The sequence below is a fragment of the Bubalus bubalis genome, chromosome 2, assembly GCF_019923935.1.
Source record: "Bubalus bubalis isolate 160015118507 breed Murrah chromosome 2, NDDB_SH_1, whole genome shotgun sequence".
Lineage (NCBI taxonomy): Eukaryota > Metazoa > Chordata > Mammalia > Artiodactyla > Bovidae > Bubalus > Bubalus bubalis.
The window spans coordinates 119,378,607-119,395,550 of record NC_059158.1 but is presented as its reverse complement, the minus strand read 5'-3'; the positions used below and the strand labels follow the sequence as shown (position 1 = coordinate 119,395,550).

Below are 16,944 nucleotides of genomic sequence, written 5' to 3'. Positions count from 1 at the left end.
TTATCAATTCTGTACCTTTAAGAATCCAATCTTCAGTACACATTTTTACTTAGCAGTGTGATTACTGGCTTGATTGCTCTCTACCCTTTTGACTTTCCTTTTTCTCCCCCAGGTCACCTCTATCTCCTCCCTCCCTCTTCCCTTCTCTACTTAACTCTGTGAATCTCTTTGGGTGTCCTGGGCTGTAGCGAACACTTAGGGAACTGAACACAGGCTAGACTGGTTTCTCTCCTTTTGCTTCCCTCTCCTCTCCTCCTGGTCACCTCTATCTCCTTCCTCTCTCTTCTCTTCTCTATGGGACTCGGTGAACCTCTCTGAGTGTTACAGACTGTTGAGAGAAAATAGGGAATTGATTATTGGCTTGACTTTTCTCTCCTTTTTTGATTCCCATGCTTCTTTTCCTGGACACCTCTTTATCTCTCCTCCCTCTTCTCTTCTCCATGTAACTCTGTGAACGTCTCTGGGTGTCCCCCACTGTGAAGAATCTTTTCACCATTAACCTAGATGTTTTATCATCAGTGCTTTATGGAGGGAGAAGTCTTGAGGCTGCTGTAAAAATAAGACTGAAAGCCAGAGGCAGGAGGCTTAAATCCAAAATGAGAACACCAGAAAACTCCTGACTCCAGGGAACATTAATCAACAAGAGCTCATCTAAAAGCCTTCATACCTATACTGAAACCAAGCTCCACCCAAGAGCCAACAAGTTCCAGAGCAAGACATACCAATAATACCCCAACAACACAGGAACATAACCCTGAGCATTAAAATACAGGTGGCCAAAACTCACTCCAAACCCAATGAAACCTCAAAACTCACTGCTGGATACTTCATTGCACTCCAGAGAGAAGAGATCCAGCTCCACCCACCAGAACACTAAAGCAAGCTTCCCTAACCAGGAAACCTTGACAAGTCACTCGTCCAACCCCACCCACAGGGAGGAACCTTCACAATAAACAAGAACCACAAACTTCCAGCATACAGAAAGGCCACCCCAAACACAGCAATCTAAACAAGATGAAAAGGCAGAGAAATATTCAGCAGGTATAGGAACATGATAAAAGCATACTGAGCCAAACCAAAGAGGAGGATGTAGAGTCTACCTGAGAAAGAATTCAGAATAATGATAGTAAAAATGATTCAAAATCTTGAAAACAAAATGGAGTTACAGATAAATAATCTGGAGACAAGGATTGAGAAGGTCCAAGAAAAGTTTAACAAGGACCTAGAAGAAATAAAAAAGAGTCAATGAATAATGCAATAACTGAGATCAAAAGCACTCTGGAGGGAACCAACAGTAGAATAATTGAGGCAGAAGATAGGGTAAGTGAGGTGCAAGACAGAATAGTATAAATAAATGGAGAGAGGAAAAAAGATAAAAGAATTAAAGGAAATGAGGACAATCTCAGACACCTCTGGGACAATGCTAAATGCCCCAACATTCGAATCGTAGGAGTCCCAGAAGAAGAAGACAAAAAGGCCACAAGAAAATACTTGAGGAGATAATAGTCGAAAACTTCCCTAAAATGGGGAAGGAAATACCCACCCAATGCAAGAAACCCAGAGAGTCCCAAACAGGATAAACCCAAGGTGCAACACCCCAAGACACATACTAAACAAATTAACAAATATCAAACACAAAGAACAAATATTAAAAGTAGCAAGGGAAAAACAACAAATAACTCACAAGGGGATAAGGATAACAACAGATCTTTTAATAAAAACTCTTCAAGCCAGAAGGGAATGGCAGGACATACTTAAAGTGATGAAAGAGAAAAACCTACAACCCAGATTACTGTACCCAGCAAGGATCTCATTTAAATATGAAGGAGAAATCAAAAGCTTTACAGACAAGCCAAAGCTGAGAGAATTCAGCATGACAAAACCAGCTCTTCAACTAATGCTAAAGGATTTTCTCTAGACAGAAAACACAGAAAAGGTTTATAAACTCAACCTCAAAACAACAAAATGGGCAATAAGATCATACTTATCAATAATTACCTTAAAGGTAAATGGGTTGAATGCCCCAACCAAAAGACAAAGACTGGCTAAATGGATACAAAAACAAGAGCCCTATATATGCTGGCTGCAAGAGACCCACCTCAAATCTAGGGACACATACAGACTGAAAGTGAAGGGCTGGAAAAAGATATTTCATTCAGATGGAGACGAAAAGAAAGCAGAAGTAGCAATATTCATATCAGATAAAATAGACTTTGAAATAAAGGCCGTGAAGAGAGACATAGAAGGACACTACATAATGATCAAAGAATCAATCCAAGAAGACTATATAACAATTGTAAATATATATGCACCCAACTGACTTATACAATATACAATAATTGTAAATATATATGCACCCAACAGCACTGCAATATATAAGGCAAATGCTAACAAGTATGATGGCAAGAGATGGCAAGAGTGAACATCGAAATTCTAGGAATCAGCGAAATAAAATGGACTGGAATGGGTGAAGTTAATTTAGATGACCATTATATTTACTACTGCGGGCAGGAATCTCTTAGAATAAATGGAGTAGCCATGATGGTCAACAAAAGAGTCCGAAACACAGTACTTGGATGCAATTTCAAAAACGACAAAATGATCTCTGTTCGTTTCCAAGGCAAACCATTCAATATTACGGTAATCCAAGTCTATGCCCCAACCAGTAACGTTGAAGAAGCTGAAGTTGAATGGTTCTATGAAGACCTACAAGACTTTTCGAACTAACACCCTAAAAAGATGTCCTTTTCATTATAGGGGACCAGAATGCAAAGTAGGAAGTCAAGAAATACCTGGAGTAAAAGGCAAATTTGGCCTTGGAGTACATAATGAAGCAGGGCAAAGGCTAATAGAGTTTTGACAAAAGAACACACTGGTCATGGCAAACACCCTCTTCCAACAGCAAAAGAGAAGACTCTACACATGGACATCACCAGATGGTCGACACCGAAATCAGATTGTTTATATTCTTTGCAGCCAAAAATGGAGAAGCTCTATACAGTCAGCAAAAACAAGAATGGGAGCTGACTGTGGCTCAGATCATGAACTCTTTATTGCCAAATTCAGACTTAAATTGAAGAAAGTACGGAAAATCACTAGACCATTCAAGTATGACCTAAATCAGATTCCTTATGATTATACAGTGGAAGTGAGAAATAGATTTAAGGGACTAGATCTGATAGACAAAGTGCCTGATGAATTATAGACTGAGGTTCGTGACATTGTACAGGAGACAGGTATCAAGACCATCCCCATGAAAAAGAAATGCAAAACACCAAAATGGCTGACTGAAGAGGCCTTACAAATAGCTCTGAAAAGGGAAGCAAAAAGCAAAGGAGAAAAGGAAGATATAAGCATCTGAATGCAGAGTTCCAAAGAAATGCAAGGAGAGACAAGAAAGCCTTCCTCAGTGATCAATGCAAAGAAATAGAGGAAAACAATGGAATGGGAAAGACTAGAGATCTCTTCAAGAAAATTAGAGACAGCAAGAGAATATTCATGCAAAGATGGGCTCGATAAAGGACAGAAATGGTATGGACCTAACAGAAGCATAAGATATTTAGAAGAGGTGGCAAGAATACACAGAAGAACTGCACAAAAAAGATTTTCATGACCCAGATAATCACAATGGTGTGATCACTAACCTAAGATGGACATCCTGGAATGTGAAGTCAAGTGAGCCTTAGAAAGCATCATTACGAACAAAGCCAGTGGAAGTGACGGAATTCCAGTTGAGCTATTTCAAATCCAGAAAGATGATGCTGTGAAAGTGCTGCACTCAATATACCAGCAAATTTGGAAAACTCAGCAGTGGCCACAGGACTGGAAAAGGTCAGTTTTCATCCCAATCCCAAAGAAAGGCAATGCCAAAGAATGCTCAAACTACCACACAATTACACTTATCTCACACGCTAGTAAAGTAATGCTCAAAATTCTCCAAGCCAGGCTTCAGCATTACGTGAACCGCGAACTTTCAGATATTCAAGCTGGTTTTGGAAAAGGCAGAGGAACCTGAGATCAAATTGCCAACATCTGCTTGATGATCAAAAAAGCAAGAGAGTTCCAGAAAAACATCTATTTCTGCTTTATTGACTATGCCAAAGCCTTTGACAGTGTAGATCACAATAAACTGTGGAAAATTCTGAAAGAGATGATAATACCAGACCACCTGACCTGCCTCTTGAGAAACCTATATGCAGGTCACAAAGCAACAGTTAGAACTGGACATGGAACAACAGACTGGTTCCAAATAGGAAAAGGAGTATGTCAAGGGTTTATATTGTCACCCTGCTTATTTAACTTATATGCAGAGTACATTATGACAAACGCTGGGCTGGAAGAAGCACAAGCTGGAATCAAGATTAACTGGGAAAAATATCAATAACCTCAGATATGCAGATGACACCACCCTTATGGCAGAATGTGAAGAGGAACTAAAAGGCCTCTTCATGAGAGTGAAAGAGGAAACTGAAAAAGTTGGCTTAAAGCTCAACATTCAGGAAATGAAGATCATGGCATCTGGTCCCATCACTTCATGGGAAATAGATGGGGAAAAAGTGGAAACAGTGTCAGACTTTATTTTTGGGGGCTCCAAAATCACTGCAGATGGTGACTGCAGCCATGAAATTAAAAGACACTTACTCCTTGGAAGGAAAGTTATGACCAATCTAGATAGCATAATAAAAAGCAGAGACATTACTTTGCCAACAAAGGTCATCTACTCAAGTCTATGGTTTTTCCAGTGGTCATGTATGGATGTGAGAGTTGGATTGTGAAGAATGCTGAGCATTGAAGAATTGATGCTTTTGAACTGTGGTGTTTGAGAAGCCTCTTGAGAGTCCCTTGGACTGCAAGGAGATCCAACCAGTCCATTCTAAAGATCAGTCCTGGGTGTTCATTGGAAGGACTATTGCTGAAGCTGAGGCTCCGATACTTTGGCCGCCTCATGTGAAGGGTTCACTCATTGGAAAAGACCCTGATGCTGGGAGGGATTGGGGGCAGAAGGAGGGGATGACAGAGGATGAGGTGGCTAGATGGCATCACCAACTCAATGCACATGAGTTTGGGTGAAGTCCAGGAGATGGTGATGGACAGGGAGGCCTGGCGTGCTGCGCTTCATGGGGTGGCAAATAGTCGTACACGACTGAGCGACTGAACTGAACTGAACAAGTATGAAAGGGGAAATTAACAGTAACACAATAATAGTGGGAGACTTTAATACCCCACTCACACCTATGGATAAACTAAACAGAAAATTAGCAAGGAAACATAAACTTTAAATGATAAAATGGGCCAGTTAGACCTAAGTGATATGTAAAGGACATTTCACCCTAAAACAATGAATTTCACCTTTTTCTCAAGTGCACACGGAACCTTCCCCAAGATAGATCACATTCTGGGCCATAAATTTAGCCTTGGTAAATTCAAAAACATTGAAATCATCTCCAGCATCTTTTCTGATCACAATGCAGTAAGATTAGATCTCAACTACAGGAAAAAAGCTATTAAAAATAAAAACATATGGAGACTAAACAACACCCTTCTGAATAACCAACAAATCAGAGAAGAAATCAAAATATGCATAGAAATGAATGAAAATGAAAACACAACAACCCAAATCTATGGAATTCAGTAAAAGCAGTGCTAAGGGGAAGGTTCACAGCAATATCAGCTTACCTGAAGAAACAGGAAAGAAATCAAATAAATAATGTAACTCTACACCTAAGGCAACTAGAAAAATAAGAAATGAAGCACCCCAGGGTTAGTAGAAGGAAAGAAATCATAAAAATTAGGGCAGAAATTAAAAAAAAAAAAAAAACAAAGGATACCATAGCCAAACTCAACAAAGCTAAAAGCTTGTTCTTTGAGAAGATAAATAAAATAGATAAACCATTAGCCAGACTCATCAAGAAAAAAAAGGAGAAGAGTCAAATCAACAAAATTAGAAATGAAAACAGAGAAATCACAACAGACAACACAGAAATCCAAAGGATGGTAAGAGACTACTATCAGCGACTATATGGCAATAAAATGGACAATTTGGAAGAAATGGACAAATTCTTTGAAAAGTATAACTTTCCAAAACTGAACCAGGAAGAAATAGAAAATCTTAAAAGACCCATCACAAGCACGGGAATTGAAAGTGTAATCAGAAATCTTTCAGCAAACAAAAACCCACAACCAGATGGCTTCACACCTGAATTCTACCAAAAGTTTAGAGAAGAGCTAACACCTATCCTACTCAAACTCTTCCATAAAATTGCAGAGGAAAGTAAACTTCCAAACTCATTCTATGAGGCCACCATCACCCTAATACCAAAATCAGACAAAGATGCCACAAAAAAAGAAAACTACAGGCCAATATCACTGATGAACATAGATGCAAAAATCCTTAACAAAATCCTAGCAAACAGAATCCAACAACATATTAAAAAGATCATACATCATGAACAAGTAGGCTTTATCCCAGGTATGCAAGGATTCTTCAATATTTGCAAATCAGTCAATGTGATACACCACATTAACAAATTAAAAAAGAAAAACCATATGATTATCTCAATAGATATAGAGAAAGTCTTTGACAAAATGCAACATCTGTTTATGATAAAAACCCTCCTTCTGGAGCAGGCATAGAAGGAATATACCTCAAAATAATAAAAGCCATATATGATAAACCCACAGCAAACATTATCCTCAATGGTGAAAAATTGAAAGCATTTCCCCTAAAGTCAGGAACAAGAAAAGAATGTCCACTCTGACCACTACTATTCAACATAGTTTTGGAAGTTTTAGCCACAGCAATCAGAGAAGAAAAAGAAATAAAAGGAATCCAGATTGGAAAAGAAGAAGCAAAACTCATTGTTTGCAGATGCCATGATCTTCTACATAGAAAACCCTAAAGACTCCACCAGAAAATTACTAGAGCTAATCAATGAATATAGTAAAGTTTTAGGATATAAAATTAACACACAGAAATCCCTTGCATTCCTATACACTAACAATGAGAAAACAAAAAAAGAAATTAGGGAAAAATTCCATTCAGCATATCAACAAAAAGAATAAAAAACTTGGGAATAAATCTACCTAAAGATACAAAAGATCTATATATAGAAAACTATAAAACACTGATGAAAGAAATCAAAGATGACACAAATAGTTGGAGAAATATACCATGTTCATGGATAGAAAGAATCAATACAGTGAAAATGAGTATACTACCCAAAGCAATCTATAGATTCAATGCAATCCCTATCAAGCTACCAACAGTATTTTTCAGAGAACTAGAACAAATAATTTCACAAATTGTATGGAAATACAAAAAACCTTGAATAGCCAAATCAATCTTAAGAAAGAAGAATGGAACTGGAGGAATCAACCTGCCTGACTTCAGGCTATACTACAAAACTACAGTCATCAAGACCGTATGGTACTGGCACCAAGACAGAAACATAGATCAAGGGAACAAAATAGAAAGCCCAGAGATAAATCTGTGCACCTTGGACAGCTTATCTTTGACAAAGGAGGCAAGAATATACAGTGGAGAAAAAAATCTCTTTAACAATTGGTGCTGGGAAAATTGGTCAACCCCTAGTAAAAGAATGAAACTAGAACACTTTCTAACACCATACACAAAAATAAACTCAAAATGGATTAAAGATCTAAATGTAACATCAGAAACTATAAAACTCCTAGAGGAAAACATTGGCAAAACACTCTCTGACATAAATCACAGCAGGATCCTCTATGACCCACCTCCCAGAATATTGGAAATAAAAGCAAAAATAAACAAATGGGACCTAATTAAACTTAAAAGCTTTTGCACAATGGAGGAAACTATAAGCAAGGTGAAAAGACTGCCTTCAGAATGGGGGAAAATAATAGCAAATGAAGCAACTGACAAAGAATTAATCTCAAAATATACAAGCAGCTCCTGTAGCTCAATTCCAGAAAAAATAAGTGACCCAATCAAAAAATGGGCCAAAGAACTAAACAGACATTTCTCCAAAGAAGACATTCAGATGGCTAACCAACACATGAAAAGATTCTCAACATCACTCATTATCAGAGAAATGCAAATCAAAACCACAATAAGGTACCATCTCACACCAGTCAGAATGGCTGCTATCAAAAAGCCTACAAACAATAAATGCTGGAGAGGGTGCGCAGAAAAAGGAACCCTCTTACACTGTTGGTGGGAATGCAAACTATAACAGCCACTATGGAGAAAAGTGTGGAGACTCCTTTAAAAACTGGAAATAGAACTGCCATATGACCCAGCAATCCCAGTGCTGGGCATACACACCGAGGAAACCAGAATGGAAAGAGACACATGTACCCCAGTGTTCATCACAGCACTGTTTACAATAGCCAGCACATGGAAGCAACTTAGATGTCCCTTGGCAGACGAATGGATAAGAAAGTTGTGGTGCATATACACAATGGAATATTACTCAGCTATTAAAAAGAATGCATTTGAATCAGTTCCAATGAGGTGGATGAAACTGGAGCCTATTATACAGCCTATTATACAGCCTATTATACAGGCTGTATAACAGCCTATTATACAAATATTTTCTTTCTGAAGTAAGTCAGAAAGAAAAACATCAATACAGTAAAATAACACATATATATGGAATTTAGAAAGATGGTAATGATGACCCTATATGCGAAATAGCAAAGGAGACACAGACATATAGAACAGTCTTTTGGACCCTGTGGGGAGAAGGCGAGGGTGGGATGATTTGAGAGAACAGCACTGAATCATGTATTATCATATGTGAAACAGATTGCCAGTCCAGGTTCGATGCATGAGACAGGGTGCTCAGGGCTGGTACACTGGGATGACCTTGAGGGATGGCATTGGGAGGGAGGTGGGAGGGAGGGTCAGGATGGGGAACACATGTACACCCATGGCTGATTCATGTGAATGTATGGCAAAAACTACCACAATATTGTAAAGTAATTAGCCTCCAATTAAAATTTAAAAAAAAACCTTAAAAAAAATACCTGGCATGTAGCAAGCAGATAAATAAATGTTACTTATTAAAACAAATTCTCCTCTGACTCTTATTAAAATCAACATATTAAAATGTGAACTAAATCCATTACTTATCTGATTGGACAACACAAAAATATGAAAATAAATAAGGAAATCAAATTTGACTTAAAAATAGAAATGCAATGATAAAGCAAAAACAAAAAACATTACTCTGACTTTATTAGTGCCAGAGAAAATTGTTTTCCATTTAACCTAAGAGATAAATCTATTAGAAAAGCAACCACAATCCATGTTATCTAGGGGGAAACTGTTAAAATCTGTCATTGTTTTCTCTTTGGCAGCCTGATTATGCCTGGTTAATATCATATTCAAATGTGTTCATCTGTGCTGTTCTTGGAAAAACAAGCAAAGACAATTTAGCTTATGCCTGTCAATACAACATATCTCCCTTCTTAATTCAACAAAATAAAATAAACAATTTGCATCTTGGTTGATGTTGATGTTTACAACTGAGTAGTGCAAATCTCAAAATCTGTAAAATATTATTTCCCCCTCATAAAAGCATAATGGGAGACTTTAATCTTTGCTTTGACATTTTAAAACACAGGTCAGATACTTAAATGACACCTTTTAAATTACAGCTGCCAAGTGATTGCTTGGAACATAATATAACATGACATTTTAACTAACTATAACCAGCAGCTATTATTTTCATAGGACATAATAGTAACTAGAATAAATTCCTTTTGAGTTTTTGCATAACAATAACAAATCAGTTGTCATTAGTCCAATCAGGTACTTAATTTTATCAACTGTTTTCTGGAAAATTATCTTTTTGATAAAGAGGGACAGATTAATCTTTTTAAAGCCTCATTTCAAAGGGTCAAATCATTTTTTTTTAATTTAATGTTTAAGACAATAGAAAGAGCAAATTCTTTGCTGCAAAGCCATATTTGCAGGCACATATCAAGGCAAGGAGAACTTCTCTGGTGGCTCAGACAGTAAAGAATCTGCCTGCAATGTGGGAAACCCACGTTCATCCCAGGGTGGGCAAGATCCCTTGGAGAAGGGAATGGCAACCTAGTCTATATTCTTGCCTGGAGAATCCCATGGACAGAGGAGCCTGGCGGGCTGCAGTCCATGGGGTTGCAGAGAGTCAGATACAACTGAGCAACTAACATGCACATCAAGGAAAGAACATGGACTCAAGTCAGTCTGATATCAAGGTCAATTTAATCAGTCTATCTGCTGCATATTCTCTGTAAACTAGGCACCTAATTCATCCACATTCTGCTGACCTCGGACTTATTACCTAAAAAACTACTCCATTAAATTTGTGTGTGATGAGTAAATGAGATGATCGTTCACTCTCTTTGGAAAATATACATAAGTAGGTATTTCTTCAAAGAAAGGCACTCATCCTTAACGGCTAACTTCAATTTTTTCTTTTGCTTATTTTTCACAATAGGACTACATACATTTCTTGGGTAGCCTCTACATCCTTGGTTCTAAATTTTGGCTCAAATGAAGTATTTGAGCCTAACTTCATGGATCCAATCCTATCTGACATTAAAGATTTACCTATCATCAGCATCACAGTGGCAATCTCAACCTCTGTAAATTTTCTCCAAAATGGAATCTAAATTTATTGTAAAATTCTTACTATTAGAGATACCTTTTAGGGAAAATAAGTAAATTTATATGATGGAAATGGACAGTCCTTATTAAATTACTGTGTTAGATCAAGCAGAGTTCTCATATCTTACACCTTAATGCTTGACTTCTTTTATACTCTGATAGACCTGTGAGGATCAACCCTAGGTGCACACCTGGAGAAGGAACTAAAGGGAGAAAAAATTGCCTAAAAGTGAGAGCTAGAGCTAATGATGAAGACACAATTTCAGTACCTTATATGTTTCCTTTAGTCAACCATTAGAGTAAATTAACCTGATGACCCTGTTTTGAAACTGACTGATTACAGACATTAATCAAAGGCCAACAGGCCAGTGCCGCTGAAGAACTGGTGGAATACACACAGTCGATAGTGGTTATTTTAATATGGCAACAAGACTGAAGAGCTTGATGAATACTCTCTACCAAATACATTCTAATTCATAAAGTACATTTCTCTATTTTTCAAAACAGGTCAAAATGGGTAACTTTCCTATGTGAAACATTTCCTAACCATGTTCACTGTCATTCTGCATATTAAATATAAATATGAGACTGTAGAGTAAATGTATAGCTACCTAAAACTGGTTTCCAGGACTTTAAGCATGAATGTGCACCCATATATTTTAGAGTATAATTATTGATCTTGTGTGCTTGTTAAGTCGCTTCAGTCATGTCTAACTCTCTGCGACCCTATGGACCATAGTCCTCCAGGTCTCTCTGTCCATGGGATTCTCTAGGAGCTCTGGAGTGGGTTGTCATACCCCTCCAGGGGATCTTCCTGACCTAGGGATCAAACCCACATCTCTTAAGTCTCCTGCACTGGAGGCAAGTTCTTTATCACTAGCACCACCTGAGAAGCCAAATTATTGATCTTATTGTTACCTATTCTTTTTTTTATTAGTGACTTCAGTGCAAACAAAAAGATATGTGGGCTTAATCAACATATCCAAGTAATTATACCCTTTAATCAGAAAAAAAAATGAAAAGTTGGTTTCAGAAATAGTTACTTATTAAAGACACACTTAAATGGTTAACCCACTCTTCAAAAATAATTAGGATTTCTTTTCACAAGACAGGGAAGTTGCTGACAATCTTGGAAATTAAGACACCTGTGTTGAATAACTTCTGTAATAAAATTTGCAATCAAACCAAAATTACAATGAACATGTGTTTCTCTGGTTATAGGCTTGCATGTCTTAGCATTAACCTGCAAAATGTGATCCTATTTTGAGCACAACAGTTTCTAAATCATTTCTTAGACTAGATAATTCCTTGTATGCTTTCTCCTCCATCTACCCCTCAAAACAATTAAATATATTTCCAATGTAGGAAGGGTCAGTGAGAGAGCTTACCAGATTTAGTCTGTTACTAAGCAAGTCACTATTATTACTGTTGTTTTATTAGATCATAAATACTAGGACTGTAATGAACTTCAAGAAATCACTTCAAATTTTGGCAAAACAAAGATGCCCCTTTTGTCAACAAAACACTTGCTATCACAGTGTCACCGAGTCCAATCTGGCTCTCCTCACTACATGACAGGTCAATTAACCAAGGGATGAGGTGTTGAGGAAAAGATTAAGACTTTATTTGGAAGGCTGGCCAACTGAGAGGATGGTAGACAAGTTACTCCAAAAAAAAAAAAAAAAAAAAAAAAAAACCCATCTTATCAAGTTCTGGATGCCAGGTTCTTTTATAGAACAGGGTGGGGTGGGGGGTGAATGTGAGGAAGTAAAGTCAAAAGATCATTAATCTTGGAAATATCTCTTGGAATGGTAACCTCAAGGAGAAGTGACGTGAAGTAGCTCAGTCGTGTCCGACTCTTTGCAACCCCGTGGACTGCAGCCTACCAGGCTCTTCCCTCCATGGGATTCTCCAGGCAAGAGTACTGGAGTGGGTTGCCATTTCCTTTTCTAGGGGATCTTCTCAACCCAGGGATCGAACCCGGGTCTCCTGCATTGCAGGCAGACGCTTTAACCTCTGAGCCACCAGGGAAGCGTACCTTCCTGTGGATAACCACATGTGGACAGGATCCTGAACAAAGGCACTTTAGTTTACCATTCAGGCAGAGAGGCAGGCTGAGACATGATATTATGTATAAACATTATCCTTTTAGTGAACAAAAGTAATGTAAAACAAAGGTTAAAGCAAAAGAAGCAGATTAAATATGGAGTCAGATTTTGTTCTCCCCAGTAACAAAAGAAGGTAAGTGACTTGCCCAAGGTCATAGAGCTATAAAAGGCAAATGGATTTCTGACCTCCACCCTTGCTGGATGGATTGTTCTAGAGTCAGTCCTTTATTCTAAAAAGTCAGGTGTCCTGATGAATAATGTCACAATCAGAAGCTTCCCCTCCTGAGTGGATTCCTCTTCCTGGTTGAAAGTTGCCATCTGTCTGACTGACTAATAGAAAGCTGAGCCTTCAGGACGTATTTGTGAACAAAGTGAAGATTAGAGGGGAGTGTAGCACATTATTCCCTCAGTCACAGGTTTTCCCTTGCTGGTCTGTTGTAGCACTGCTGAGGTTAAAAAGAGGAAGGTTCTGTGTAATCAGAGCACTAGTCTGATCACAGATAAACTCAAGCATACATGCGTGAAATCAAACGTCCACACTAATGGTCTCAATGAACATGCTAGCCCTCAGAACCAGAGTTTAAAAAAAAACAAACAAACAAACTCAGTTTTGTTTGGTTTTTGCTTGTTTGTTTCCTGTCTAATGAGGGAGACAAGACTAGATAACTTATGGGAGTACTTCCAGGCTTAGGACTCAGGCCACAAACTAATAAATCTTCTGACCTTATATTTCACTCTGCTGTTTGGTGTGAGCCCACCACGATGGTCATGTAGCCAGGATAGTATTTGCTTACTCACAACTCAAGCAAAATTCCTAACCACCATGATTTCATTTATCTGCTTCATCAGTTTGCATAATCCTCCAATTCCGGTGACACTGAATTTATACAGAGTATAGAACACAGGTTGTTTCTGTAATAATACTTTTTCCACTCTAGTATACTGACTTCTATTTTTCATTTCATAACATCCCTGCCAAAAATAACAGTGCAATGCAAACATATTCGAACATGTGGTAAACAAATTTGTGTGTGTGTGTGTGTGTGTTAGCACAGTCGTGTCTGACTCTTTGCAACCCCATGGACTGTAGCCCACCAGGTTCCTCTGTTCATGGAGTTCTCCAGGCAAGAATACTGGAGTGGGCTGCCATTTCCTTCTCCAGGGAAAACAAATTTAGTACATTATCAATGTAAAAAATAATTTCCACTTCCATTTGTATAATTAATCTCATATGAAATTAACTCTGAGTTGGGGATGTGTGGTTGTTTTGCTCATGTGTAGTTGTAGAAAAAGGAGATTGGAAGATATAAAGGTAAGATACAAAGCAGGAAACAGACCAACTACTATAGTACCTAGAAAGTTGTAAGAACTCCATTATCATCTATTGATGTATGAATAAATGAATGAACAGAACACTGAGAGACTGACTCCAGATTAAATATTTGGCATTTTTCCACATGCCAAAACTTAACATTGAAATCAGAGAAGATCTATACTCCTAAAAGACTTTATACTTTTTCTTAGCAGTCTCCCTCATGTAACACAGTGTTTTGCATTGTGTCTGGTGGTCAATAAGTACTTAACAATAAAAATAATAAAACAAATGGTAGCAGTAGTTCTACACACTATACCAAACACCTCAATTTTATTAGCTCATTTATCCCTGAGAGGTAACACTGAGACAGGCTAAGACCTGGGACCCAATACCCTTTACTGCAGTGCTTACACATGGACCAACGTCTTCTCAAGCAACAAAATACAAAAAAACTATAAGGGACTGAAAATAACTGTGTGCATGCCCAGTTTGGACAAACCACAGACAACAAGATACAAAAACATCAAAGATCCCAACTGCACTTCTGAAGAAGTGCAAGAGGAGGGTACTGTGCATATCCCCTGCACACAGCACCACCAAAGGGGTGGGCAGAACACCTAAGTCACCCCTCTGAGCCAAGCCCTGGACCTGAGACTGTCATCCCATATAAAGAACCAGCGTGTCCCCCTTGGGGAGCAAATGAGCAAGAAAGGGAACCTGTTGCTTGTTTTTTGCTCCTCTCTGCTATAGCAGGGGCCCCAGTAAAGCCTTGCCTGAATTTTTTGTCTGGCTTCTTATCAATTTCTATATATTAACGAGGTCAAGAACCTTGGTTAGTAACAACAATGTAAAGTTGCCATTATGAGTTGCTTCCATAATACAGATGAGTGAAGTTAAAGACAAGGTTAAACTATTAGCCAATTTCACAAAACTAGTTCTGATAGATCCAGAATTCAAACCAAAGTGTATCTTATGTAAACTCTTGCTTTAATAAATGAATAAGTGCATGACAAAATGAATGCAACTATCCTGTATTTTTATTACTGGGGCAAGTTGGAAAGGGTTGTGCAGAGTGAGTAACCAACTCTATAGGTCTTTGTTATACCAATCTCCCAAAGACACCAAAGTATCACTGTGGCCTCAAAGAGTCAACAACTAGGAAAAGGATACTAGACTCAGACAGAAAAATATTCAAGAGAAACACAGAGGCATTTTATGAAACTAATTTCTTCCATCTGGTTAACAGTCACCAATAGAAGCAGTTAAAGCATGTTATTCAGTTTTTAATAATTATGTCAAAATTTCTATGTTTAAGTGAAACACTGCACTGAACATAAGCTCATTTTCCTTTAACAAACATTCTTGGCAACTGGCAACAACTCATAGCCATCACACCACTCATTACACTGTCTTGCAGATGCACAAATGAGGCTGTAAGAGACAATTCCTAAGGAGAATGATAGATAAGCCAGTTCTTATCAGGAATGTTTTTTCTATCTTTGTTTAAAATTCTCTTTCCCTCCTCTTTCCTCTTTCCTGATTCCCTCAAATTCTTTCTCCAGCTCTTCATATGTTAAATAACAACTATGAACTAAATTTTTGGAAATCTACACATTTGGAACAGTGGATACTGCAATTTGTATAATTAGCCACAATAATTAGTTGACTAAATGAACCTGTGAAAGAGGTCATTTTGTTAATCAAATATTGTACATGAGGAAATAAATTCAACATTTTTAAAGGGTTTGTAAATAACAAAACTGGGACAGGAAGTGAAGTTATAAATACATAGTCTTTAACAACAGGCTGTAACTGCATAATTTGGACTAGCTTTATCTATTTTTGGACTAGTTATAGGTATAAGAAATGATTTTTTTTTTTAATAATGCTGAACCTTATACAGTGACCAGTCTTTGAGCAAGCTAGTTGGGTGGGTTGTAGCAGCATGACAATTTTTTTTTTTTGTTCCTGGAAGGCAGTTTGTGAGTTTAAAATGTGAGCAGCCTTTCTCTGCCTTCTGTAATAGCACCTACCAAAGAGCAGTAAAATTCCAAGTACTGAAATAAGTCCCAGTGAAGAATTAAACATACTGATAATTTACATAATAGAATTCAACCATTTAATATAAAGAACAAAATTTAAAGAGTAATGCAGGAGCAGTTTGGAGAGTATTTTTAGACAGAAACTGGGAATGTAAAAACGACAGAGAAAGAAGAGAGGAAGAAATTTGAGGTATCACACTTAGAGGCTTAGCTCATTTTCTTTTGATCTAAATCTCTTTGTACATGAAATCCTCCCTTCCCACCATCAATACAGTTGGGCTATCTCCTACATATGGAAACTTCCAGACTCTACTCCCTCATCTCCATTTGCAATAAAAGTCAAATATGCTCCACATTTATTAAAGTAACAATCATAATAAGTCTCTAAGTAGCAATAAAGACCAAAGATCTCCTTAGCATTCCATATATATATACATATATATTTTATATTCCAATGTCCCCAAAATATCTTGCATGATATTTAAACCACAAAATGACTGTGCCATTTGCAAAATGTCTGGTTATGCATTTTTTTATTCCAACCAATGTTAATGTGTCCTAAGATACCATATAAGATTGTCCTCTTTAGATATTTCAATGTGAAATTATCATCCACAATACCACCATAAGAGAGTAATAAAGACAGATTACCTGGGGTTAAGAGGATGACTGACATAGTGATGAGTGAGCATACAACTAAAATCACCAGCAGGGCAATAGCAATTCCCTTCCAGTTTCTCTGTGGAGGGCTGTTACTTCCCAGTTCCTACAGAGAGAGAAAAAAAAGAAGTTTCATAATTATACATGCTCCAAGAGAAATGTATTCATAAAGGAATGATTCAG

General features: G+C 37.6%; 1 protein-coding gene across 2 annotated transcripts in view; it reads right to left on the bottom strand.

The window, feature by feature from the left end:
• DPP10 (dipeptidyl peptidase like 10) overlaps window positions 1-16,944 on the bottom strand; it is a 793,501-nt gene that overhangs the window by 599,954 nt on the left and 176,603 nt on the right. For both annotated transcript variants that reach the window (XM_025277255.3, XM_025277261.3), the window contains exon 2: window positions 16,753-16,867. In XM_025277255.3, the coding sequence (XP_025133040.2) occupies window positions 16,753-16,867 (115 nt within the window). The remainder of the gene's footprint in view (window positions 1-16,752; window positions 16,868-16,944) is intronic.